Source organism: Aythya marila (genome assembly GCF_965140915.1).
Source record: "Aythya marila genome assembly, chromosome: 15".
Lineage (NCBI taxonomy): Eukaryota > Metazoa > Chordata > Aves > Anseriformes > Anatidae > Aythya > Aythya marila.
Genome location: NC_139056.1, coordinates 13875468 through 13903239, shown reverse-complemented (window position 1 = coordinate 13903239; position 27772 = coordinate 13875468). Strand labels below are relative to the sequence as shown.

At 42.0% G+C, this 27772-nt stretch overlaps 1 protein-coding gene across 2 annotated transcripts; it reads right to left on the bottom strand.

Moving 5' to 3' along the window:
• WIPI2 (WD repeat domain, phosphoinositide interacting 2) lies at window positions 1–27772 on the bottom strand. Of its 2 annotated transcripts, none has more exons than XM_082772411.1 (12): window positions 27483–27772; window positions 18035–18117; window positions 13695–13864; window positions 12330–12426; window positions 11613–11710; window positions 11042–11134; window positions 10196–10266; window positions 9167–9274; window positions 8207–8371; window positions 7117–7224; window positions 5716–5846; window positions 1–4888 (listed from the first exon to the last, which is right to left on the bottom strand). In XM_082772411.1, the coding sequence occupies exons 1-12, from the start codon at window positions 27554–27556 to the stop codon at window positions 4776–4778; spliced, it is 1311 nt and encodes a 436-aa protein (XP_082628537.1). In that variant the 5' UTR covers window positions 27557–27772; the 3' UTR covers window positions 1–4775. The 2 variants fall into 2 exon arrangements, with proteins under 2 accessions (XP_082628537.1, XP_082628538.1); XM_082772412.1 differs by having other exon boundaries at window positions 5749–5846.

Below are 27772 nucleotides of genomic sequence, written 5' to 3'. Positions count from 1 at the left end.
ACAACACATTTAATTTCTTATGCAGTTATAAAATTACAAAGAGCGATGGGCTAGCAGTGAGAACCAGACACTTGGTGAGGTGGAATGTTAGACAGATTTTTCCACTTATCAACAGATATTGAACAGAGTCAGACTGCAGGATGCAGTTTTTTTTTTTTTTTCCTCCATGTGCAGAAGCAAATGCGAGAGCAAACAGATCCAAGTAGAGAAAGGGTTGAGCTAATGCCCCAAAGAAACCCAGAGCTACAGGTTTGGGAACAACTCACCGCTCCTGAGAAACGAGCCGGACACATGCAAAGGCAGCAGGGGAAGTCAGCGCACAGATCGCTGCAGCCACATGGCCAAAGCCACAGCACCAAGACACCCGCGATGAGCACAGCTGTAGCTACCTGCAAGCCAGGATTAAAACTTCTTGCCCGTTATTTTCAAGGCAGCGCAAGATGGGATTTGCCAATCTGAAGTAGGTTAAAACAAAGGCATGTCACAGTCCGAAAACCGGGGATTTACTGAATTCCTTTGGTTGTGCAGCTGGAATCTGGAAGGGTTTATTTACAGTCTGAGCCATGCTTTCTTCTTTGCAAGCCTCTCCTGGTGCAGCAGATTCCAGAAAGACAAATGCCTGCTCTGCACATGTGGAGATGACACCGTGCCTTGCACTCAGTTGTTAACAGGTTAAATCAAGGCGACTGTTAGCCAGGACACCTGGAGCACAGAATAAAGCTTCCCAGATCTCCGCAGAGATTAATCCCTACCAACGCTTTGGACAAAGACTCCCGTTGCTCTGCGAACAACAGCAGAGCATCTGCACGTACGAGTGGTATATTGAGCAGCTCAGCAACCTACGAGGAAGGAAATTCTACAGTCTTCCTGCATGTTGCTTTGGTGCTAATGCCATTATTAGAGCTGAGAAAGCACAGCATGGGATGTAACAAAGCGTTCTGCTGATCGGCTTCTCGGGGCTCCGTGCTAACCTACTCACAGAGTAGGTTCATTCAGTTCACTCCTCCCTTTTTACTATTACACGTAGGTCAGACGCACGTTTCCTTTGTGGAGACACCTGTCACCGCGTTTACAGCTTTCCCAGAAATTTATTTGCATCCAGGCAGACTTGAAAAAATCACCTCCCCCCAACAACTGCTGTAGAAATAGGCAGAAGAAACTCACTCAGACAGGACCTGAAGCAGCGAGGTGCGTGCACACACCTGGTGGCAGAGGGAGTGCTCACACAAACCGTCCTGCTGAACAGGGCCTCAGAAGGAACAGTTTTTTTTACTAAGCTCTGTATGCTTTCAACTTCCTCCTCCTCTCCCAGGCCCGGCCTTTTAACTGCTAGATTTATATCTATCACTCATATTTTGGAAACTGTGACATAAGAAGAGCCCAGAGCAGATAAAAGCTTTCCACCTCTGAACTTGAAAGACATAGGGTAAACACAGATGTTGAGACAGCAGCAGAGTACACACACTTGCTACGTATTTGCACATCAAGAGAAACAGCTCTTTCCCTGCGGTGCTCGCTGGGAACAGATCCCACTGCAGTTTAAGACCTGAGTTTCCAATTCCAAGATTAATGTCCCCCCCAACTTCCCCAGCTTTGGTTGTTTGTTTGTCCATTTCTGTACCCAACGCTCTACTGAGCCAAAAAGGTTTTGAGAGGTGCAGCCAGAGAGAGACACACACAGAGACAAAGCAAACGTTGTCCTTCCGAGGAAGGCCACTGAAACAAGAGGGGTTGTAGAGGTGTTCCCGTATCGCGTGACTGCAAGCCCACAGCCACAGCACAAGGCTGCAGCCTCCTTGGCTCACGCTGGGGAATCCAGGGCTGTTGGACCACCAGGACAGAAATGCTGAGCACCACCTGAACCATGGAGCATAAGAATTCAGTTGCATGCTCCACACTCAGGTGAAGAAACGGCTGCAAACAGCAGTTCTGGTGTGTTTAAGAAAAAAAAAAAAAAAAAAGCATATATATCTTTGTGTCACAGGGCAAAACCCCATCCTGAAAGGCTTCTAACTTTGGTAGCGTACCACAGCAGGGCGATTAGAGGGCCTAAAGCCATCAGAGGGAAATGAGATTAATCATATTTTATCTGAGGAGAAAGCTTCACATCCTCATGCAATGAACTTAGACAACACAATCGACTGTCACCACCCTAAATACACTGTCAGTTGGGACCAGAAACCTCCTGCTCCATCCCAGCAGCTCCACGTTGGTCACTAACCCCCGAATATTTCTAATCTTGCTCTCTAAAAAGACTTTCCCAGTTAAAACAGGAAAAAAAACTTCCAGCTTTTAGGAGTGGACCAAGCAGGGTGTAGCTATTGAGCAGTCAGTGGCACAGGAGGGGTGTACTACAGCACATGGAAGACAACAACAGCAAATATGGGATTTCCAACTCACCTACGGAAAACAAGCAGGTGTAGAAGTCAGGATACTGGTTTTAACCCTTTCTTAGTGTTCTGTTTTTAGCAATAAAATTAGTAGACAGATTAAACATGATAGCAGTCCCTTGCTACGCAATATGGCCTTTGTTACAACTCGAGTTGTAGAACTTGTGCTTAGCAGACCTGTGTTGGTTACGCGTGTTTGCTGCTAACTCGACTCGTTGAGTCTCTGCCAAGCCTCCAAGTATGTTACCAGGAACATTCCCAGCTTTAGTCTGGAATAAGCAGACATCTGACAGCTCCTGCGTGGTTCAGTTTGCCAGCAGAGCTTGCTGAGCTTATATTTACTTCAAGGCTTGTATTTTCCTCTGCAGTTATGAGCTCCACAGCAAAGCTGATAGCACTTGTAGTAAGAAAAACAACAACAAAAATAATTCCAGACTATGGAATTTAGTTGTCAGCCAGAGCTTAAATTCAAGAGACTCGATGAGATTTCAGCATGGCTCAGCAGTTTCCTCTGAACGTGCTGAATTTTGGAGAGGATGCCACAAGCCAATCCAGCCAGCTATTTAGGACGGTCAAGGGTTTTCAGGGAGTAAACAAGCCTGATCCCTTCTCTCCCACGTTTGTCTAAGAACATCTGTGCACACTAACAGCAGCCTCACCGATACAGGCAGCTCTTTGGCAGGGGCTATCAGCATCTTCTGCTCTTTTAGATGAAGGGGAAAGCCCACCTTACCCACACAGGGCTCGGGGGACAACTGCCTGCTACTGCTTGACAGCCTTGTTAACAGTACCAAATCCTAAGAGCACCCTACCATCTAGTTTGGTAAGGAGTTCAACAGATGGAGTATTCAGTTCAGTCCAGGCCCCATCCTGCTTTCCAGATCTGCAATTTCCTTGTCTACTTCTATTCGTATTTCTTTGTAAGTAGTCAGTAGAGCAAAGGAAGCATCCCACATTACTACACAAAAGGCAAAGCAGGCTCACTTTGGCAAAGTAAAGTAACACTCACCAAGTACTTTGCTAATCATTTACTCACTACCTGTTATCCAAGACTTCAGAGAAGGCACATTACTACCCTAAAAATAGACTGCAGCACTGCTCAGCCTTGGACAGCCCTAGCCACAGTCAGGGCAGTTAAGGATTTATTCCAAAGCTGCCAAAGAAAACCAGTCCTTGGAGAGCATCACCAGAGGTACTCCAATAAAAGGAGAAAATAAAACAGGAACATGATTATCCAACAAAACAGAACCTAGAAGATAATTCTTTCAAAATCATTTATATTTACATCAGTATCTGGAAAAAAAGTCCTGAACCTTCACCATTGGAGCAGTATGCTCAGCCCCAGACTGAAGAGAAGCAAGAATTAAGAATTACACCCTCCAGCTGAAAACCTTAAGGCTGTTTTAAGTAATGGGGCTGTCATACTCTGTGCAGTGACTTCTATCCAGCCTGACAGAATCATTGCTTTGGATAATTAAAAGAAGTATAAAAAAAGGTTATTGCTACTCTGCCAAGGAAACAGAACAACTGACAGGAGAGAAAGTGCATTTGAAGTCTGTCTAAAAGAAAAAAAAAACACAAAACCAAACAACAGCTACCATAGGCTACAGACACCCGAGCACTATAGGTGTGAAACAAGTCTCTAGCAATTCCTTCTTCATTCTAGCTTTCTTCCTACCGCAACTTTTTTTTTTCCCTGTAAAGGCACTTTCTGTATTCTACATCCTCATGCAGGGAAACATTTCCAGTTTTCCATCCCAACAAACAGAACACTCCCACAAATACACAACATTCAGAAGGAATTTTAATTAACAAAATGGTCCAGGAAAGGGGAGGGAGAACCCAAAAACAGGCCAATGCATTTGAAAGATTGCATGTCAGTCACTAGGTATGCCTGCAAGCCCATGCACAGGAAACCTTTTGGACCTTTGTCAGTGCAGAACTAATCTCAGCTTCCAGAACCACTTCTCTACTCCTTCCTTATATAAGCTAAATATTATATACATATATAAAAAAAATACAAACTTGAGTTTGTTATAAAGTGGCTTCTCTCTCTCTCTCCCCCTCCTATGCTTGCTTGGCACATGAACGCATGCAAAGCTAGTAGGCTCCGAGGGCTGCACAAACAGCAGGTTTTGGCAACAAAAAAGAAAAACAACAAAAAACACAGCTAAAATAGATAAGCAAGATTAAAAGCCACTGAATTGAAAACCATATATTTTTCCAATGGTATAGAATTAGAACTACAGCTACGACTTAAAACGGTAAGAGTCTGTCATCCTCTCTCCCAACTCATGTCAAAGTTCATAGCAGCATAACACGAGATTCCTCAAGAAACATCAAGCCAGTGTTCTCTGCTTCAGGAGTGAGTTCACAGGTCAAAGTTCAGTCTGTCCGAAGGATCATGGGGGGATGCTCACTGTCTTCATCCAATCTGAGCGAGTTGGTTTCATCTTCCAGGCAAGCTCCACCCACAGCACCCAGGTCTTCCGTATAGGCTGCAGGGAAAGGGATTAGTTCAACAACCAGCACCACAAACCAAGGCTTGGATCCAACAGAGTCAGGGATTCCAGCTGAAGTACCAGACGTTATTTGCAACAGTTTCACTGCCACCCTATGTTTGCCTTCATCATGACCATGTTTCTCCAAGCAAAGAGCAGTTTGTGATCAAACTTTGCAACTACGCAGCCTGCGTGCAGTGCACGTTGTTGCTTTAGGCAGACTGATGTTTTTATACCCTTCACCCTTTCATTACAGCTGCAACTGCTGTATCGAACAGCTCTATGTGCAGTTGAAGCACCAACCTGAGTGCTGTACAAGGATGGTAAGAGCTGTATGCACAGGCTCTACTCACGTGGAACTCCAGCATTAGACAAACACCGAACCTTTCAATTTCATAGAACAGCAAGGCAAGTTAAAAGGTCACAGTTCCCATAATGGAACTATAGGAACACTTAAACAAAAAAACAACCTAAAAGAACCCCTGTGACTATAATTCAGATGCTTTGTTCTGCACCCAGACCTCCTGCATGAAATAATTGCATTACAGCATCTGAAGAACCATTCAGCAAATACTGCAACTATTACTGAAGTAATTGACCACAATTTGAGACAAAGCTCTACCCAGAAAATAGTGAAGATGAGCAGTTTATCTATAGGAGGCTACTGAACATCACAAGTGCTCTTTTCCAGCCACTCACCAGTGCTTCACATCACGCTCATAGCTATCAAAAGCTCAGTGTTGAAGCAGATGAGCTCATGCAGCCATCTAGAATGATGCAATATGCAGAGGTGCTCCCTGCCCCATTTCCAGCCTTCTCCTTACCATGCCTTGTGGGTGAGGAAGGCACATATGTACCTTTAGTCACAGCAGCACTGTACGTCTGTGCTACCAACGGCCGGTCATGGGATGCAGACTCCAGGATCTCGTTGGCTGGCTCCATGCTGCCATCGAGCCTACCAAGCAGAGAAAGGTTAGCTGGAGAGGTGATCTGCCTAGACGTATAACACAGCTTTCCTTGACAGCTACGCAAGGATATCTCATTAGGAGTGCAAGAATACATATACACATGCAACAGGAGAGATATGATCCCTTCAGGGATGGCAGTTATCTTTTCCAATTGCCTGTGCTGTGTCATAATGCAAGGGATATTCCAGAGGACTGTCAAGAAGGCATCTCTGAATATATATATTCATATTTAACTTCATATTTAACACTGAATACACATCAGCAACAAGTTTGCCTCTGAGATGACATGAGGACCTAAACCCTGCTAACTGATGCTAGGAAGAAAAAGACTCAAAGAACAGTGCATATTTTAAAGAAAAAAAAAAAAATAATCAGTCATTCCTATCAGCAAGGTTACAGATTATTTCTTGAGCTCTGTCCACAGCAGAAGCTGTTGCCTCACATACATATCCTGGAAAACACTCTAGTGAAGGTATTAGAGCATTTCAGCTATTACAAACCTGATAAAAGCTTCTCTTTACCAAAGTTCACTTTGTTTACAAATGAAACTGGAGATCGTGTCTTAAAACTTTCAGATAAAGATATTATTTGTAACCAGTACCGTAGACTTGACCGAAGTTGCAAACCTGAATTGTCATCATAAGTTTTTGACTTTAAGTCTATGATTGATCATGTAAGTAAACCAACTGTATTTCCCTATCTGTTCCCTTCAAACCTCAGAAAACAACAAGACCTTGCATATTTTCCCTTAAGTCTTCTACAGTACCGCTACAAAACATTACTTCAGTGGCCTATAGGCAAAGAAGTTCAGTAAGGACACCTGTAGAAAGAATACAGATAAAATTTCATAGGGCAGATTCCCCTGTGTGAAGCCAGAGTTACACATTCTCATATCTCTGTAGCCACTTCACTTATTGATGAAGAGGATGGTGTCAGACCTTTCAAGTTCTTGTCAAAGTAACTCAACTCAAACTGCCTAGTAAGAGGAAATAGGATCGGACAGCTAACAGCAATTGATTTTTCACTGCAATTGGAGAGCGCTAAGTTTCTGCTGGAAAAGCGGCGCTTAGTGTAGAAGATATTAAGAAGAAAGGCCCGGGGGGATTCTGAAGTTACTCATTCATGTCAGAGGTTTCAAAAAATAGGTTAAAGAAATGAGCTCTAAGTTAGACTTCTGCAGCATGAAGCTAAGTTTAAGAACAAAGCGGATTTTGTGAAGAAATAAAAAGCATCAGTCCTCAGCTAGTGCGGACTTACTTGTGCTGCTTCATTAGTGTGCACTCTCCTCCTTCTTGGGGGTCTAGGTTGTACATGTAGAGATACCCATCAGCAGCTCCCACCAATAACCGAGGGATCTTCTGGATTCTAGAAAGATTTACGGGAGATTAGTAAAAGTTTGTGTTTTGTATCAGCACGCTCCACTCCCCTCCTGAGATTTTAAGCCATTATTTTCCACAGTTGCTTCTAGATGGGGAATATTGTTAACAGTGGCATAGACTGAGCACCTAAGAAAGAACTGCATATATAAAAGCAAGGCATAATCACAATGTGGAGCTAATAGGATGCCATGGGAATCAAGCAACTTATACATAACCCAGGAAAGCAAACTGAGACGTTACCATCCTTTTACTAGCTTTGTGCAACTCTAGAGACAAATATTCTAACATGAAGTATTTACTTATTTCAGAACTGTTACAAGGTTTAATCATTGCTTAAAGCATGCTTTGAGATCAGAGGAGAGAACAAAAACATGAAATCCATTTAGCATAGAATCTACAGAAACACACAAAAAAGTTCACTACTGCTCAGGTTATTGCTTTGGTAGCTGTGCCAAATAGGCCCTGCCCTTTGGTGAAGGCAGAATAAAGATTAAAGTTGAGAACTAAACGTAATGAATGCTATACAGTTTTAGAGACAAGAATAACAGGAACATGCCTTCAAAGATTTCTTTAACCGTTACTCTGGACTGCCTTATTTTGCAACTGACACAAAATACAGCATTATTTCCCCTAGCACTAATAGAAGCAAATGCCTTAAGCCTATGCATCTGTTCTCAACAGCCTTCTTTCAAAAAGAAATGACATCTTTAAACAACACTTAGAAACAGTCTATTGCTGATCCAAATATTATGTCTTTCCCTCTCCTCCTCAAAGGACTGTGAGATGTTAGCTCCAACATACAGCTTTTAAACCAGCGGAGGCTTTGAATGCACTACAGGTGACCCACTGCTCTGCGTACTACCAATTTTGACAGAGATAAGGCGTGTCCCCCAGTGTCAGCCTCTGCACAGCTCAGCGTGGCGACCCAGTGAGTGGGTGGTGAGTGCAAGCTCTGTTTCTTTACTCACGTGGCAAGTGCACAGATGTTTTTGTGCCCACAGAACGGCAGGCGGACTGTAGCAAAGGCTCTACCCTGGTTGAACATTTCTGTTACTTGTGAAGGCAGATAGCTTGTGGAGGCCATCAGCACTTTTCCAAAGTAACCTGTCCAGGTTGTAGGCTCTTCCTGAGGTCTACAGGTTAGAAGAAAAAAACAGAAAATCACGTCCAACTTTGACTTCACATTGGAGAGAAAGTTGTGCAAACATTTTGAAACATCTTTTCATTTTCAAAGATATTAAATGGTTATTTGTTTTTCTTCAGAGATAAAGAACACCTTTGAGAACTCAATACACTCCATTTACGCTACAGGGCATGGTGTGTCCTGTAATATCCTCAGCCTGTTGCTAAAACACGTTCTATTGGAAATTGATACTTCTGTTTATACAACTGTATTTCATAACGGTTATTATACAAGAGTGAGATCTATTACAAGGTGCTAAACTTCAAGGTTTTATTCAACTGTTTAATCAGTAACCAACCACTTACACAAAAATATAAGTAAAACTCTTCTCAAATCATAAATAGGAATGTTTTACAACATGGTGCCTTTTAAAGCCCTATAGGCAGCTGGAAGATATTGTTGAGATAAGTCTTCCCATACAGATGGGAGAAGAGGTAATAAAAAAAAAAACAAAACACAAAACAGTGGTCATTGAAGACATTCAACTGCCCCCACATTCTTCTGCCAAGGATGCCCAATTCCCCTTTGTCAGAAATACTCTTCCTATTCATTAGGAGAACAGCATGCACATCAGGAGCAGCTACTGATTCATAACCGACTCGTTATGCCCTTTACATTATAAACGTGTTCAAAGGAAATCTGTCCACACTCTGACTATACTCAACAGGAAGAGTTTTCTCCAATTTGTAAGCCTTTTCCTTGGAGACAAAAAATAAAAAAAATCTACGGCACCTCTGAAACCTACTTTTCTTTCACAGTCTCAAGTTTGAAGATATGCACTGTCTCCGTGTTACTGGATGCAGACAGAAACATGCCGTCCATGCTGAAAGCCAATGAACAGATGCTCACACACCTAGGTGGAAAAGAAACCAAAAAATACTGAAGCATTATTTTTGACATATATTTGACATTATTTTTGACATTCTAATGCTGCACTAACTGGTGAAAGCAAAAGCTCCTGTTAAATGACTCATGGCAACTGATTTAAATGAGAATATTATTCCTCTATTTTGGTAGGTAGGAGCCCTTCTGCACATTCACCACTAAGGAGCTCCATAGCGTTCACACCAGTTGTTCTGCAAGAGCTGGGAGGGACTGTAGCTGCATAGTAAAATCACCTGCAATTTCTCTCAGAAGAAGAGGAGCATGTGACTTGCAATTAAGCCAAAGCATATGGCTTAATAATTAAGCAGATTCTTCAGTCACCACTGCTTTGTAAATAAAAGAAGTAACTCTATAGTAAGCATTCTCTGATGGCTTCTTAATGCACTTCAGGAGCAAGATTCCCCTTAATGACATTTAATTGACATATACTAGACATTGGGGGTCATCTAGTAAAAATTTGAACTCACTCTTACCTCTGCATAAAGTATTTTAGAGCTACAGAGTTACTGCTACCACAAACTACAGTACCGTGTCACAATGACTTGCAACGGCCCCGGTGCTAGCAGGATTTAGAAGAGCAGGAAAATTAAACACATTGATTCCACTTGCCATAAGAATACAGTATCTTACAAAAGGTGGCCCACTTTGAACAAGTTCTTTACCAGTGAATTTCTAAAATGCAAGAGGAAGTACAATTCTGGCAGGACTGATTTGCAGAATAAGCAAGTCTAAAGTTGCAGGCATTAAAACTGTAAGTGTTATAAGCATACAGGCAGGGATGGAAGAAGATGACAACAGGCAAGAATTAGGATGATAGCTCAACTGCACAGCATACCGGAGATCTACTGTAAAGGACAAGCTTCTGATAACTACCCTGGCTGAACTTTACCTCTTCACTCCTCTCCGGAATTCAAAGAGTTTCTGTCCCTCTGGAATGGAAAACACTCTTATCACTGTCCCCTGGAAGGGGAAGAAAAAATAAGATCTTTCATTATCATTTCAAGTTTGTGCATTGTGCATTAGCTCTGGTGAGCAGAGTACATACCATTCTGCTGTTAATTTACCATAGTTCATGCACCCCACATATTAGCATTAAATATTTTCGGAGCTTGTTTGAAGGATGTTTGAAGAACCAAGAAACTATAAGGTGGGAGCTACTAATGTACAGTACAAGCTTTGCATCAAGAACAGCTCCTCTTATTAATCTTTATCATGAAAATGATCATGTTAACCACAAGTATAGTTACCTGGATGTCTTTGGGCCTTTATCAGGTGAAATCATGTTACATCTGTATAGTTTAAGCTTATTATCCAAGAAGCAGAGGCTTCACACTTTGTAATTTATACAGTTCACATAGACCATTTGTCATCATGTGCCAAAGTCAGGCAAAACAATTCTCTCTTTTGACTTTAACTGTCTTGTTTTCATTAGGAAGATAGCATCAAAGGAATGCAACTGATTCCTAGTATGCATCCCACACTAATGGGAAAAACACTTGGAGGACTGCCCTGATTACAGCCAGATTAAAATTTAAATAACCTTATTATCCAGCATTTCACAGCATGGAAGTTATGTCAAACATCATTAACAGTTTAACTTAGATTTGTTGTTATAACTTTAAGACTTATTTTTTGGTATTTGCACATGGTACTGTGCATGCTTAAAAATGAAACTCGTTTAGACCATTTTAAGTAAGTTTATCATTGCCGGCAAGTCAATAAAAAGACGTCTTACCTTTTCTGATGCAGTGGCAAGTTTAGTACCACTTGCATCAAAAGCCAAAGCAGCCAAGGGACTATCATGAGCTGGGATCATATTAGCAGCTCTCTGCAGGAGCAAAACGATAAAATAGAACCTTAGTAAAGCACAGGTTAAAAGCTCCATGTTCACAGCTTAAGCCTGCATATGTAAGAGCTGTCAGGGCAAGTATGAGCCTTATTTACGGACAACTGCTTCAATCTGTTTCAGTAACTGCTAAGCAAAAGTACACAAAATTATTACTGAAGCATATGTGTAGAGAGTTCAAGGAGTAGCAGGCTACTTAAAGACAATTCAAATAAAAGTGACTGTCCATTTATCTGCTCCACCCATTTGCTCAACTCTTCTCATCAAAGCTAGTAGTCTTACTTTCCTTTGTTGACATTCTGTGATGCCTAGGTATAATGGATACCTAGGTAAAACGGATACTGCAGATTGTCATGGATGGACCAATTACAAGTGCCTAGTAATTCTCCTCTGAGCAACTGAAACTATTTCCAAAAACTGCAACTTTAGAAATGGAAACAGCATGCACAAAGACCCTTACCAGATTGATGGTGTCAAAGACCTGTACTTCTCCAATAGTTGCACTCCCTGGATAGGCCAGGTAGCAGTTGTCATTATTTATTGATAAAGCACACAACCCTAGAGGGAATTTAGAACATAAAAAAACAAAACCAACAATGGTTAGAATGAGGCAAATTCTAAAACTTATACAACAAGCTTTCTATGTTCAAATATTGCAAAGATCAACTCAAATCATTCTTCATTGTACCAACAGACACAGAACAGGGAAGAAAAAAAATCTCATCAACCTGCAACGCATCTGTTCAACACAATTATTAACAAAGCCTAATAGAAAGTATAATACTGTCAGAACTACAGTAACCAATGAAGTAGAAGAAATTCCCAAGTTTGCCCTGACTCCTAAAGCATTAACCTGACATAGTTTTTATCTGTACCAAGCACTGGCAATGTGTAGCTTGTAAGTATCTGTATTGCTTCCTTATGATCTAAGATTGTAACCATAAGCACTAGGAGACTAGAAAACTGGGAGAAAGCAGATTAAGGCAGTCTGCTGTTTGTTCTTGGAAGCCTCGTTGGATCGAATGGGTAGGCTTTAAGCCAATGCTCACATATTTATTTATAACTTCAATTTGAAAATAGAATTAAAGAGTGCTACAGTACCATGTTGGAAATGTCATGTGCAGACAGAACACGCTTTTCAGAGTAACACTAGCCTCTGAAAACAGGATTGCCTTACCTGCAGGATTGGGAGGTGTCTCCCGGATTGTATGCAACACCTTCATGTCTCGTATGTTGTGTATATATAGAGACTCTTCCAGACATACTATCAGCCTCTAGATGTGGGGAAGATGAAATGGTGACATGAAAAGAGAGTTTATATGGAGTTATCAACCCTATAAAAAAATTTGTATCCAAAATGCAGTAGGCACCTTCCAATACAGAGAAGGTTGTACCCACCTGATGGGAAGGAATAAGAGTTTGACAGAAGATGCACAAGATACATCTCTTGGCAAGGCTTCAACAGCTCAATACTACACTTGGTCACTTGAACTGACCAGTGCACTCGACTTTTCTCAACCATGCTAGTGCAAATTGATTTAAACAAAAGTTATTTGTATTACTAGATCAAGTCAGCAAGCCAGAAACCTTCATCTACACCTATTTCATTCTTATTCTTTACCTGCCCATATGTATTTCCCCGCCCCCAAGAGGCCAATTCACATGTGGGCCCAATTTCCTGCTTTGGCTAAACAAAAATATACAAGGCTTTTTAAACCCATTTATAGACCCTATTACTCACTCACACTCATTTGTAATTACTCACAGTCAGTTGTGAGGACTTTTTTGTTGTTTTAAATTAAGTTCTTCAGCATCTCATTTACCCTTTGGTGACTAGATCTGGACGACTGTCTCACAAGACATTGTTCCTTTAACACTACCTCACGATGCCAGAAGTCAACTCAGCCACCCTGTCCCTTATGATTTTAAACAGGAGTCCCATTCTCACACCCCAATTTTGAGAGCGGGAATGGACATTAAGATAATTTCATCCTTCAGATGCCATTTTCTCTACTTTGAGTGACATGGTTAAAGACAGAAAATTATTTGCAGAAGAGCCTACCGATGACTTAGTACTACTTAGCACCACCCAACTCAAAAGACTTCACCAATTCAGTGATACCATTTTCTAAAAAATTCAAATTATATTTAAAAATGTTACAAAAAAGCTAACAGAATTTGAAGTTTTGTCCCGAGCAGAAGCTGTTGGCTTCAGCTACTTTTACAATTAGGATCACAGGACAATTCTGGCTGAAGGGGACTGTGGCAGGTCTTTAGACAACCTCCTGCTCAAAACAGGATCAGCCATGAGGTCAGACCAGGTTACTCACGACATTCTTTCTAACGGAACAGATAAACACAGAACCAAAAATTCTTAATCAAATACCGCTACTCAGATGCCACAAAATTTTACGGAAGCTACAGGTGGAAAAGTAAAAATTAATTCCAAACAGCAATTCTGTCACCCAAGGAAAAACCACCAGAAAGTGCCAGCACAAGATCCACAGCCCCTCCCCTTGTTTTCACTTAAATTATCACTCACCTGCCTATTGAGTTTGACAGCCAAGATGGTGTTGGAATAACTGTAGTTGCAAATCTCTGTCCCCTTCTTAAAGTGACAAACTTTCAGCTTGCGTGGAGCCTTAAGGCTGACTATGGCCACCAGACTACTGGAGAACAGCCTCTCCACTATGCACACGTCTTCTGTGTCAGCTGGGGAATCACAGGAAGGGAAGGCAAACAAAATGCAGGTGAGATTTCAGGGAAGGACAACGATGTGTATGTATTAATAGGAAATACCATTTAAGAAAATACAGTTTAAGAACAAACATTCTGGCACAACAGCTCAGAGATAAGGCAGGATGCAGGACAAGTTTCTAAAGCAGAAAATCTACCCGGTGAATGCCAATTCACAAAGGCCATTTTTTTTCCCAGGAGTCATAGAAGTTTGTGCTTGAGAAGTGTCTACTCCCTGGTGTGCCAAGATGCAACTGGAAAAAAAAACATCAAGGAGACCAAAAATCAAGTTGTCAAGTTCCAGAATCTTATAATCTTCTCTAATCTCTGAAGAAATCTAGGTAAGCATAGGTGTTCCCTTTTTTTTTTTCCCCTAAGGCAATGCTACACACGGAAATATTTCTGATGACAAAAAAGTTTCTGCATGTCTCCATGAAGGAAAAAAAAGATTACTCAAAGAAGCTGGAAATCTCATTTGTTCTGAAGTCCCTCCACCAGCTACCCCAGCACCTGTGTTTCTCCTCTCGTGAAATTTTCCTCCAAAAGCCCCCCAGACAGTCTTCACAGCACTCTAGGCAATCAACAAACACACTTCAAACCATTATGGTGGCACTCCGAGCACTTGAAAAGTCAAAGAAAACTGAGAGCCTACTCCCTTGCTGGATAAATGGCAGTCAGACACAGAGCTAGCTGTACGTATGCTTTTGAGACTAAAGCAGAATGTGCAAAAAGCTATTGCATGTCATGAGAAAGCAGGGGAGCTTTCCCAGCCTCTGCAGCTCGCCCGCAGCTGCTGGCTACATCTGCCCTTGCAGGGCTCCCCTTACAGGGCTGAAGCAAGACAAGCAACTGGAGCCTTTGGCATTGATCCGTGGAAACAACCGAACTTCTCAGAACTCAGTGTCTGGATTAAGTCAATGCTTAATGCGTCTCAAACAGTAAAATTGCCAGAAAATAAATACATAAGTAAGTAACCTTATTTCTGAAGGCTTCAGTTGGCACTGTTCTCATCACCTATGACAAGAAATCCCTGAAAAAAGTTCTTACATTCTCAGAGTGTTACAATGCCACCACAATGTGATACATCTGTTTTAAAAGCGCCCAAAGAAAGCAGTTATTTCCAAAAAAAAGAGCTGAAAATATTTAAATTCTGTACATGAGAGCAAGAGTGATTGAGCACAAAGCAGCAAGAGCCTTCTTGTGGCAAAGGAGCAGGTTTATACTACGCATTTTCAGTCTTCCATGCGACATAATTGACTTTTATCCAAATCTAATAAACAATATGGTATTTTTCCAAAGAAGACAAAACTGTTCACAGAGGCTTTGAAAATTCAATTTCCTCACTTTCGCAAGAGGGATAATGCATTTTAGAAACGACTTTGTTTTCAAGGAATTATTCTCCACTTTCCTGATGTCACACACAACACATGAAAAAGAATAATATAAAAATCCACTTCAATAACCACATGCACAGACTTTTAAATGCAAAACTCCGTGCTCCTTGAACCAGGCAAGTAACATAAAAGGCTCTCAAACATTTTACAGCACAGGTTATCAGTTTTCCATCTAAGCTGGGAGTCCTTCGTACTAATGGCATCGTTTTACAAGAGACAGAGAAGACTGGCACACGAAGACCCAAAAACTGAGCCTGATTGCTCCCTGCTCCTTGGGGGCTAGGTGGAATACTCAGCTTCTTTTCCCATTCAGGGGCAACCACGTTAAGAGACAGCTGCTGGGACTTGTTGCACTCCCAGGAAGGCAGGAGAACTGGTATTTCAGAGTAGGAACAATAGCAGAGATCAAATAGAAATGCTGTCCCACACTGCACCGATGCAGATTAGCCAGCAAGGAAGGCATGCAGGAGCACTGTCAAGAATTAAGCTGCTAAAGGCAAGACAAAAAAAAACAGAACCAAAAAACCCCCCAAGTTTTCAACAAGGAAAACACCTAAAAAGTGGAGACATGCCTGGAGTTGCATCATAAAGAGACTTATTACACTATAATATGGTCACTTTTGAGAGAAAGTCTTTGTGATAATCTTTTAATTAAATTCACTTTAAAAATACAGGATGCACCCCTGTTCCTTTGTCTTCCCCTAACAGGAAGGGGTGATAAAAAGAATCCCTTCACAACTGCCAAGTCATGTACACCTCCTAATGAGCAACCATCCGAGTGAAGTACCAGGCTGTACTGCACACCCTACGTCCAGCTGACCTAAATTAATCATATTTTTAATAGCACCAGTTAAGTTCTACAGCAATGCTGCTCATCAGGTTTTCTTTTTCACCCCGTTTGTATTCTCTCCTTTACGCCATGCAAGCGAGGATTACCAGCAACTCAGACCGAAAACACAGCAAGAACAAAGAGCAGAACTGCAAACTGATTTAAGCAGCAGCAGCGAGGGAAGAACAAGCAAATACGTAACAAGATTACAGTTTCATAAACACAAGCATGCAGCATCACAGACAAGAGCTGGTTAGAACCAGCTAGATTACGATCAGCTGTGCTTCTATTTCATTTTTAATCCGGGAACATGAAGCAAATTATAAACATTCATTAAGCCTTAAAGCACCCTCTGATATAATACTTTTTTCTACAGATGGATCAACTGAGCAGGGAGTTTGATGATTTATAGTCACAGTAAAAGTCAGTGATGGGAGCAAAGAGGCTTTCCATTCTTTTCAGTTGCTCTTTCAAACACAGGACACCTAGAGTATATTTTATAGCTTACTTCAGTCACCTACCTGAAAACTTGTAAACCAACCACGTGGAAGAGAAGGGTCCTTAAAACTGCTCACCCAAAATGATGTTAAGTCTTCAGAACCCCTTACAAAGTGAACTGAGGGGCCATGCGTGATGGTGAGGCCTCAAAATACCTTTCCTTGCTGACCGGAGGTACCCAGAACACAGTACACCCTCCAGCCCTGTGCCAAGGTTACAGCCTTGAACATGCACAGCTGGCAAGCCCCAGAGTGAAAATTATTTAGCTGCATATAAAAAAAAAAAGTCAAACACTTCGATGTATGCCCTATGAGCAACCTTTATCCCATTTGTACTTTTTCTTTCAATTACTATTAAGAAGCAGCAGCTCTGTGAAGTTCAGTTCAGCCTCCCTCAGTATGTTTATTCAGTGTCTCACGTAACAGGAATCATCTTCACCGAGCCTCTGGGGGTCATATCAGGCCAGATACTCCAAGTGCCTACCATGCTACAGAAGTCAGGTACCTAAATTCAACAGCCCCAAATGGAATTCAAGGCACCCATTAACCAGTACAACCAGACCGTGACTCAAGCAGGCAGATGGAGCTGCAACGCAATTTAACCTGACCACGGGTACCTAATTTGAACTCCACAATTACTTCTCTCCATTAACTGTACACAGAAACAGGCAGTCACCAGAGATAATAGGTGATCTGAGTCACACACCATTTTCAAATTTAAGATGCCACAGGGTCAGGTCACAGGGAATGGAGTCTGAAGACCACTCTTGTGTGGCATGATCCAGTAGGATCCTAGCATAAACACTGACATCACAGCTACAGGCACTGTTCACATGGAGTTTATTCTCACTGTCAGCTCAAAAAAAAAAAAAAAAAAAAAAAAAAGAGGATGAACTGTTGGCAAAACAGGGGATACCACTTCTCAAGGCCTCCCTCCATGGCATCTCATATGGTGATCAGTTATTGGAATTTAGATAGTTCAACATTTTGGATGAGTAAAGTTGCAGCTATCATGTTCAAAGATTAGGATTTTTAAAAAATAAAGCTTTTTTTTTTTTTTTTTTTGATAAGAGTGTCTTAGTGGTTGCCTGCCCCAACAGCCAGTATAAAGACCCAAAAGCCACCTGCACAGGCAGATTTTTTTTTTTATACACAGATGCTATGTAACCTTACTACTGGTCATAAAAATCAGAAAAGCTAAGAATTTTTAACTTGGCTATTACCAATTTTCACAGGACACCAGCTAGATTTAAATATATAACACTGACAATGTTTTGCCCTGCTAGCAGCAATTGTTTTGTGTTTGTTATTTCATCATACACTTAAGGATCATCTCATGTGACTTCAACAATCCATGAAAAAACGAAACGTCATCTCTTCCTAAAGTCAACCAAGGGAGTAAAAAAGAAAAAAAGAAGATACTCACTGCATTCATAGATCTGCTCTAATTTGTCCACAGAAGAGAGAGAGAAGAATTTGTAGCCTGATTTACTGCCAACCGCAAGGGATCTGTAAAAGAAACAAGTCCGTCAGGAACATAAACTACATCAGCTGTGAATTACCCTTGGACAGATTCTTACCCTCTTCTACACCTCCAGCTAGGTTAGCTCAGTAAGAAGAGCGATTAAAAAGCACCAGACAGATAATTTCCTGAACTCTGAAGAGGCCAAATAGCTTCAGAATTACCCCAGGTGTGGAATCCTACTTCACGTGTGATGACATTACAGCTCACAGCTTACAGCCTACTGCCCAGCTCTTACCAGTGATTTCCCTACACAATTCCCCACAAACTGAAAGCTTTAGTGTGGAGGGAAGAGGACATGAATATTGTAACGCAAACCAATTACATCATTGCCTCACCATGAGAGGTGACCTGCAAGACCTTTTCAAGTGAGACTGTCTGGGGATTTTTTGCACTTTATACTGTAACCTTCATCAACCACCCCAAGAGAGTTCTCATATAAAAAAAAAGGAATTAAATACTGCCAGCTCTAATTTTCTCCGGTTTTACTTGATGCTATTCTAGCATCTCTGCAGAACATTGTTACGTCTCAGTCGTACAAATACTCATGCTGAATCTTTAATCAGAGGCTCTCTCAGAAACGCTAGTCGCTGATGTTAAACAGATTTTAACAATAGAATGTTAAAAAAAAAAAAAAAAGGCTACGAGCTCTTCTTTCCACCATTACTCAATTTTCACACTTAGCTCATAGACCAATTGCTTTTCCAGTCAAAGACAGGTCTTAAATTTTTTGCTAAAAAAAAAAAAAAAAAAAAAAAACTTCAGGCGCATCTTGCAGCTCTTTAAACACCAAAGCAGTGGTCAATGGCACGTTATTTTCCCCTCACCACGTGAAGGATGATTTTATGACATAGAAGAAAATTAGCTGTAAATATAGTTGTACAGAAGTGTGTCACTATGTTTACAGTTCACATATTTTTTTTACTGTCATGACATATGAAAATAAACTGATTAATTTCCTATAAGATGCATTTCAATATGCCAAACTGTGGCAAGTGATTCAATAAAACGCTCAGACCCAGTCCTGCCCATCACTATGCCAAATTGTCCTTCTCAGCCCGTCAAGATGCTTCACGTTTCAGATGCACTAATAATTAGTCCTGCATTTACAACACAGATCCACAGATTTCTTGCTCTTCCTGTATTTTTTCTTACGGCTCTGAAGTGAGCCCGTTTTAGACTTCAAGGTCCCTAGAAGATTAAAAATTGTTCCTAAGACGTCTTATCCTCCAAAATTAAGATCCCAAGTTATAAAATCAACTTCTGCATGATAGTATAATGTTCTCTGCTAGCAAAATAAAAACCAAAACAAACAAAACCACATAAACTGGAACAGTCTGGTTAAGAAATTATACTTACGAAGATTTAAGCCCTCAAATTAAAAGATGCACCATCTAGGCAAGAGAAATAAGCTTCTCCAGATGCAATAATCACAACAGGGGAAAAAAGATATTAGGCTTAGAGACAGCACAGCTATGATAAAAACAAATTTTGTTGCTGCTCCTCTAAGTCACCCTTGTAATACGTTTAGTATTACATGTAGTAAAATACATTTATTCAGGCAAAATTGGTACGTTCTGCAGGCTGTATCTGATTAGTTGCTGAAGACTCTGCATTGTTTTTCTCAACTACTTTTGTATAACTTGATGAAAATCCAAACTGTAAAAACATGAAAATGCAATTCAAAAAAAAAAAAAGTTATGCATCTGCTTTTCTTAGCTCATCTATTGTGTCCCTCAAAAGAAAGTTTAACGCAGAATGACATTAGAACTGTCACTTCAGAGGTAAACAAGCACTCATCTGAGTTAAAAATAAATGGAGTCACAAGACTCCTTGCAATATAAACAATCTACAAAAGGCATAGGATGGATTCCTCATGCAGAATTCCAGATTGCCCGAAAATATATTAAAACAGCTACCAAGTTCATTCCTGCACTGTATTTATAGCTTTAAACATCAAATAATGCTGCATCACTGAGTTAGTGACAGTATCACTGAAACCAAGAAGCCCATTTTTCTCGTCCTACTGACTACCTACACTCCATTTAAATCATTAGACTGAGTAAAAGCCCAAAGAATGAAGGCACAGAACCGATCTTTCCATCCATGGCAACTGCTTTTTATCATTTCTTTCTGGATCAAGGTGATGGTGAAGTCACAAAACATCTGTTTATACAGCAAAGTTTCAGTTTGTGTCAGCATAATTAAACCTGTTTCAATACACAAGCATGACTATAAGACCAACCATTTTCCTGCTAGAACAGCATTCTTGGTTTTGGAGGGCTTTTTATCCCCCTCCCCCCCCTTCCTTTCTTTAAGGCACTCTCAAATTACTTCTTATGAAACTATGGGGAAAAAAGGGCCTTTTATACGTAGTAAGAGAATCCACTAAGCTATGTTATACTGGTGTAATCATAATGATTTAAATCCCCCATCTTCCCTCACACCAATATTACACTTAAGCCCTTAAGACACTCAATAGCTATCTAAATGACCAAATCCCACAAAACAAGTATCTAGGCAAAATTACCTCACCTCCTAAAAATGTGCAGCCATATGGGAAGAAAAATGATCAATAAGCCATTCAGCTAGTGCTCAAATGGACAGTGGCCAACAAGAAGATACTGTAGTTTATCAGAATCTCCTTTTACAGTGCGGGTGTTCTGCTTTATTATCACCAATTTTCAGAAGCTGAGGAGAGACTGAAATTGAAAATAAAATCAATATCCCCCCCAAAAAAATTGCCTTTTTTCTTCTAACATTATGCCACACAGGTATTTTTTAGCCTATTATGTGTAGCCTCTATTACAAGCCTGATTTGTAGACTTTGAGCCATTTCGTCATCAAGGTTTTCTACTCAGTACAAAATTACCAATATAGCTGTGATTTATGAAACCGTGTTTACTTGCTTTTTTCAAAGATAATACTGTTGTCTGATCCAAGATTACATAAATCTTGAAAGCATTTTCAAGAGCAGCTGTCATAAATAATTAAAACTAACCTCATCAGGCAACCAGTGCTTTGAGATGTTTCACACATTCATTTCAAGGAGCTGACATTCTCTCTAAGTGCACTCACCTAGAGTGGGAAATCAGCTGGTTCCATCTCTCCAGCTATTTTAAAACAAGTTTTTTCAGATGGGTTAGAAAGTGGTACAGGTTCTCTTTCGCTTCTTTAATATACATACAGAAGAAAGAAAACCAGTTTTCCCCTTTCCATATCATAGAGGACTTTAATTATTAATCAGAAAGATTCTACGTTAATCAGAATGATTCTACTAAGGGCAAGTCTCAAAGATTAAAATCAATTGCAGCTGCAGTACAAACATGACTCCAGAAGTTATTGCTATTTTAAATAACTGGTTAATTAAACCTACTTTCATTCTGATGCTGTCTCATTATACTAATGTTCCAACTCATTTCAAATCCAATGTAAATTTCTATAAGGAAGGAGCCTTTGGTGAACAAAGGCTTACGATGGAGAGGGGGAAAAAGAATAATAAAACAATAAACAATGAAATGACATAAGGACAGAATTACTGGAGGAGCTTACTTAACTTTTGCCTCTCAAATGGCTGCTGGAATCAAAGCTGTAACATCTTATAGGTATGTCCCAATAGAGAGGTCAAGAACATCAGTATTTGGGATAGGAGGTAAACACTGAAGCCCACACATTCCAACAGATTTATAAGGAACACTGAAAACCTACAGCTTTTCCCATTGCTTTTAAACTATTAAAAAAAAATCCCACAAATTTGCTGCTACAGCAAAAGGAAACCTCACTAGCCCATTACTTAACACAGAGCAATAGGCTGGGATAACAGAAAATTCATTCTCCAAGCAAACATCACTACTTTCAGAACACGTTTGTCCACACTCACACTGCACCACAGCCTCTCTCAGCCAGAACCATTAGGCAAGCCCACCTCTGCTGATATTCCCACTGCAACAACAGCAAGCAACATGACAAGCGATTGCTTCTCTCAGCTATCTTTCCTGAACACAAGGGCTACGTGATCTTTCTCTCTCTCCTTCCTTCTCTGTTTAAAGTCTCCTCAGAGTAAAGCTCTCTGCTGTCCTCAAGGACCACAAATGAATGACACCTGAACCTAGGAGAAATAAAAGCAGAGAATCACAGAATCACAGAATTTTCTAGGTTGGAAGAGACCTCAAGGTCATTGAGTCCAACCTCCAACCTAACACTAACAGCCCTCCACTAAACCATATCCCTAAGCTCTACATCTAAGCGTCTTTTGAAGACTTCCAGGGATGGTGACTCCACCACTTCCCTGGGCAGCCTCTTCCAATGCCTCACAACCCTTTCAGTGAAGAAGTTCTTCCTAACATCTAACCTAAAACTCCCCTGGCTCAACTTAAGCCCATTCCCCCTCGTCCTGTCACCAGGCACGTGGGAGAACAGGCCAACCCCCACCTCGCTACAGCCTCCCTTGAGGTACCTATAGAGAGCGATAAGGTCGCCCCTGAGCCTCCTCTTCTCCAGGCTGAACAAGCCCAGCTCCCTCAGCCGCTCCTCGTAGGACTTGTTCTCCAGGCCCCTCACCAGCTTCGTCGCCCTTCTCTGCAGAAGTGAATGCTGAGTGCCCAACCCTCAGTCCTCTCACCACAAGTGGTTCAAAAATAAAAACGAAGACACTTTTAATACAAACGTCACATGGCACTTATAATAAAAATTCCGCAACAAGAAGCACACTACACAACTTTAGAACTAGAAATGTTTGCTTAGAACACAGAATTAAATAGATTTAGTCAGGCAAAAAAAAGGGGGGGCAGCATTTAATCAGCAGGAACAGACATATGGACCGATACTTGTCCCATGTAACTCCATACATAAATGGAAGCAGAGATTAATGCTGACCTTGGAAATGAGGCTTATCGATGTTTTCATTAGGAACCCAAGCACAAGGATTTGTTTTGTCCTTTTGCGAGTAGTCTGTTTTCAAAACTATAGTGACTATTTTGTTTCTGAGTGCTGTTTCTTGGTTACTTTCTTTTAAAAAGGTGATTAAAGCTTCTCTGAAATCTGTTGATTTGCATTATGTCACTTTTTTTTTTTTTGCAAATAGAACCTGAAGACCATTTAAGTTAATATTTTTTTTTTTTTTTCCCCAAAAGCTTTTCTCTGGGAATGTGTGTAACAACGTAAAGACAGTTTCACCGATTTTAACAGTGACAGTAAACTTTGAAATCTTCATGTTATATTTTGGTTAAAAAGCTTACCACTTCTCATGAGGCTGGACACGGATACATTTACAAAAACTTAAGCTCACCTCACAGACACATGTAAGCTTTAAAGAGCATAAAGGAGATGTGTAACATAATAGTTCTCCCAGAAGTAACATGAAGAGCACTCAAACTGAAGCAGCACTCTTACCAAATATCTATCATTAAAGATTTGCAACCGCTGAAACATACCTAGCACCAAGGTCACTGACACCCTCCTACTGCCCAGTTCTGCTAGGACTCCTGACTCCCAACCAGTTGCTTCATTTTTATCTGTGAGCTGGAGCTTCTGCCTCTCAGAGCGCCTGTCGTGCCAAGTTGTGCAATGACTGATTCACAGGGAGAAGCGTAAGGCCCAAAAGGAGCACACTAATATCGGCTGGAAGTGACCTTCTCCGTGTTTTTACTTAATGAAAACGTATTACATCAAGGAGAACCCACAAACCGGCCGCTTCTGCTTTAGAGGTGGAGTGTTTTCAGGCAGAGTTCCAGTCCCAGCCAATAACTCAAAACCCTCAAGTAAATAAAGCTGAAGGCAACACGGAGTAAAGAGGCACGACAACCCTTGTAGTAACAGATACTACGCCACGAGACAATGTCACTACACAGAGCACCTATGAATGAACATGAAAAAGAACTTAAGCAGGAAAAAACAGAAAGCTAAAAGCAAGATAAAACATTTCCCAGTTGTTGCAATTCCTGGCGACTGAAAAGCTATGGCAATTTTCATGTAGGCAATATTCTTTTAAGTACCAGCAAGCCAATTTCGGGAGTAAAACCCATCCCTAAGCTCACCTCCTTCCTACAGGAGGCAGTAATTAATTATCAAATCCTCCATTAAGCCCAGAAAAGATTAGGCTGACACCTTACCAGCAAGAACTATGATCTTTTTTTCTGATGCACAGCAACTGGCTCTGCTGTCTAGGTAAGCCAGGTGGATCTGAGCAGGCGTGGAGCTGGCACCTTGCTGGAGGTAAAAGCTTTACTGCAATAACAACGTACCCCTGTTATTTTTGTCCAGTTCTGTCTGTCAGCAAGTTTTCTAATTGCTGGAACACACCTTAAAACGTGATGTGAGCCCTGCTGGCTCATGAGATATAAACAAAGCTTGCCTTGCACGTGCTGGCCGAAACAGCGTGCAGTTGCTCACCTTGCCAGGCTCAAAAAGGGCTTCTTTTACTTGGAATATAAATTTAAACTAAGTCAGCTTTCTGAGACCCAGCACGGGAAAGTAGTTAATCCCCAGTTAGTTCTTTTCAGCTCTTCTCACCCAGTAAAGAGTGACCTTCTAGATACTGATAACAGCATGATAATAAACCCAGACAGCTGACCGCTTGTTTCGCTATTCAAACGAGAAATTAAGAGATACCATAGGTGGGAAAAATATAGATAAATCATCAAAAACTTTAGTTTAAGATGCGTAAGGCTTACAGTTTTACACGTGCTTTTTTCTTGACCAGATTTCTTCTGAGACACTATCAGAAAGACAGGATACCTGTTCCACATCATCCATCTGCCTCCTTTGTTTCAAAGTGGCCTTTTAAGTTATCCCTCATGATTTCAAGACAACAATATGAACAGGAGCCTTTTCCTATTTATATAGTCTCTATAATGGATATCTGAAAACCCCCAAAGATACTAAGATGACAAGACTTAGTACTCCAAGATTTTCAATCACAGAGACCAGATTAGGATCATGTACGATAATTGAATCACCACCAAATCTCATCAGATCATCGCAGGGTGTTCTACATATATTATCTATACACACGCATAAACACACAGACACACGCAGAGCTTGTTCTGCCCACACAATCAACATTCGAATGCTGAATACCAAAACCAAATCGGCTATAGCACAGAAACTGAGTAATACTTTTAGGTATTTATGGAAAGGACATGGGAAAAATAACAAAGTTACACAGTTGAGGTTTAGAAAAGAAGGAAATTATTACTCCCTTGTCCTTCCCCATCTTCCTAACTCAAAATTAAAAATAAGTCACACAGAGAAATGTTTCAAGGTGTACAAGTTAAGGAAGGCCTAGATAAATTTATATTACATTTACTTCTATTTTATTTTAGTCTCAGGTCTGGTCTGAAGGCAAGCCTGGCACTGTTTTGTTCAGAAGAAATGTATATTTTTTGTCACAACTCAGTGATCCGTAAATACATACAGCTCTCACCAAAGGTAAGGTGCAACCAAAACCAGGCAGTTGCTTTAAGGAAGAAGTGGTGAAGCTTTTAGAACACCACGCGGGACAGCACAGTGAACCTCAAGAACTTCTATAATGACCTCTGTAAATCACAGCAGGAACAGGTGACAGATTTGCCAGGTGTGATGACTTGGTTTTATCTGGTAATGGGTAAAAAATGGATGGTATCTGAGCACAGCATGGGCACGCTTCATATGTGGAATGACAGCGAGCTGTGCGTGGTACTTGATGAAAAACATGAAGAATAGTTGGAGAAGTCTTTGAATCAACACACTGAACTGGTAATGAGTTACTTACAAATGCACAGAAGACTCTCTCCCTCCACCCTGTCACTTAGCATGCATTAAAGTCTCCTGCCTCAGGTCTATCCAGCTCCAGTTGCTCACCTCCACCCCAGAATCTCCAACATAACCCACAAAAGCAGGGTATTTCCCTCCTTGGTGTGACCCTGCTCCAGTCTTCTGGCCTTCAACATTCCCACCTGCTACAATCCACGATGAAGAGAGTCAAAGCTTTTACAAGGGCAAGGTACTGCTTGTAAGACTAACAAACAAGTTGTTTAAAAGTCACCACAGCACATGTGGATTACATTCAGTGATGCCAACCTGAGATCATTTCCTCTTACTCACTTCCTAAAATAAAACTCCTCCTTTCACAAGTTCTTTTGGTTCCTTCCCACTGGTTTCATCTCACTGATATTTAAAACAGCCAAATCCTTCTCCAGTGCTCTGCTTCCAACCACCAGCAGTTCTTGAAACGAAAAGCATCGCTCTTCAATACCCCACAGATGAATTATTATGCTCTGATCCAAACGTACTGAGACTGTCAAATAACAGCAGGATGTGTAGCATGAACAATCCGATCCTTTGTAGATTGAAACCAATTACGGAAGCTAAATGCAAGCTCAAGGACCATATGAGAAAGGCCTCTTTCAAAATGAAAACCCAAAAGAAGAACGAGCTCATGAAAATACCTTTACACCTAAGGCATGCTGCTTCACCAGAAGAAAGCAGGTGAACAGACAAGGGCTGTATGAAAAGACAGCACCAGTGAGCTTTGGGACTATGCCTGGTAGCTCCTAGGAGAGTGCCGGAGAGCAAGGCTGAGCTCCCCTGGGCAACAACCAGGATGAGAGAGAAGGCACCGTGCAGCAAGCCCAGCTCGAGCAGTGCCTTCACTCTCAGCTGCACGTCCCCACGAGCGTAGCCCACACCCTGCAGCTCCACACACAACCCTGGGGACACAGAGGTGGGGGCACGTGCCATCCGTCCTACCCCCTCCTGCAGTGAGGAAGCAAACCCCAGCCCCACAGCAGGGCAGCTCGGGGAAAGGCTGTGGAGTGTTTGCAGTGGGATGGGGTGGAAGCAGCAGGGGGTGCGTGAGAAATGTCCAGCTCCTCAGGGCCTCTCCTGTCCTAGAGACCCCATCATCAGGGCCTTCCCTGCCCCAAAGATCCTGCACCCTAAAGAACCCCTTGCTCAGGCCTCCCCCACCCTAAAGACCCCCCTACCAGGGCCTGCCCCAAACCCTGAAGACCTACCCCATCAGACCTTCCTCGCCCCCTAAAGAATCCCCATCAGCACCTTCCCCTCCAGGACCTTCCCTCCTCCCTCAGAGCCTCCCCCGCCCCAATGACCCCCTCCTCAGGGCCTCCCCCACCCCAATAATCCCCACCCTAAACACCCGCTCCCAGAGCCTGCCCCACCCCCTAAAGACCTCCCCCCTCAGACTCCCCTCACCCGCTAAAGAACCCCCTCAAGGCCTCCCCCTCCTCAGCACCTCCCCCACCCTAAAGCCCCCCTCAGGGCCTGCTCCACTCCCCCGCGCCCCCCTCCTCAGCACCCCCACCCCCACCACTCCCCCTAAAACCCCCCCACCCCTCATCCCACCGCCCCGTACGTGTTATCCTGGTTGAAATTAGCGAACAGCAGGTGCCCGCTGCCGGCCTCGCCGCTCTGACCGGCCAAGTTCATGACGGGACGCCACAGGCCTCACCGCCCCCGGCCGGCGGGGGCGTGAGGGAAGACGGTGGGCTACTAGGGACCGGGCCGGGCAGGGAGGAGCCCTCCTCCCTTGCACCAAGGACCGGTCCGGACCTGGCTCAGGCCTCTTCTCGCCTCAGCCCCGGCGGCCCCGGCCCCCGCTGAGCACCCGCTGCCTCCCCATGGCCGCCAGCGCCTTGTTTACGC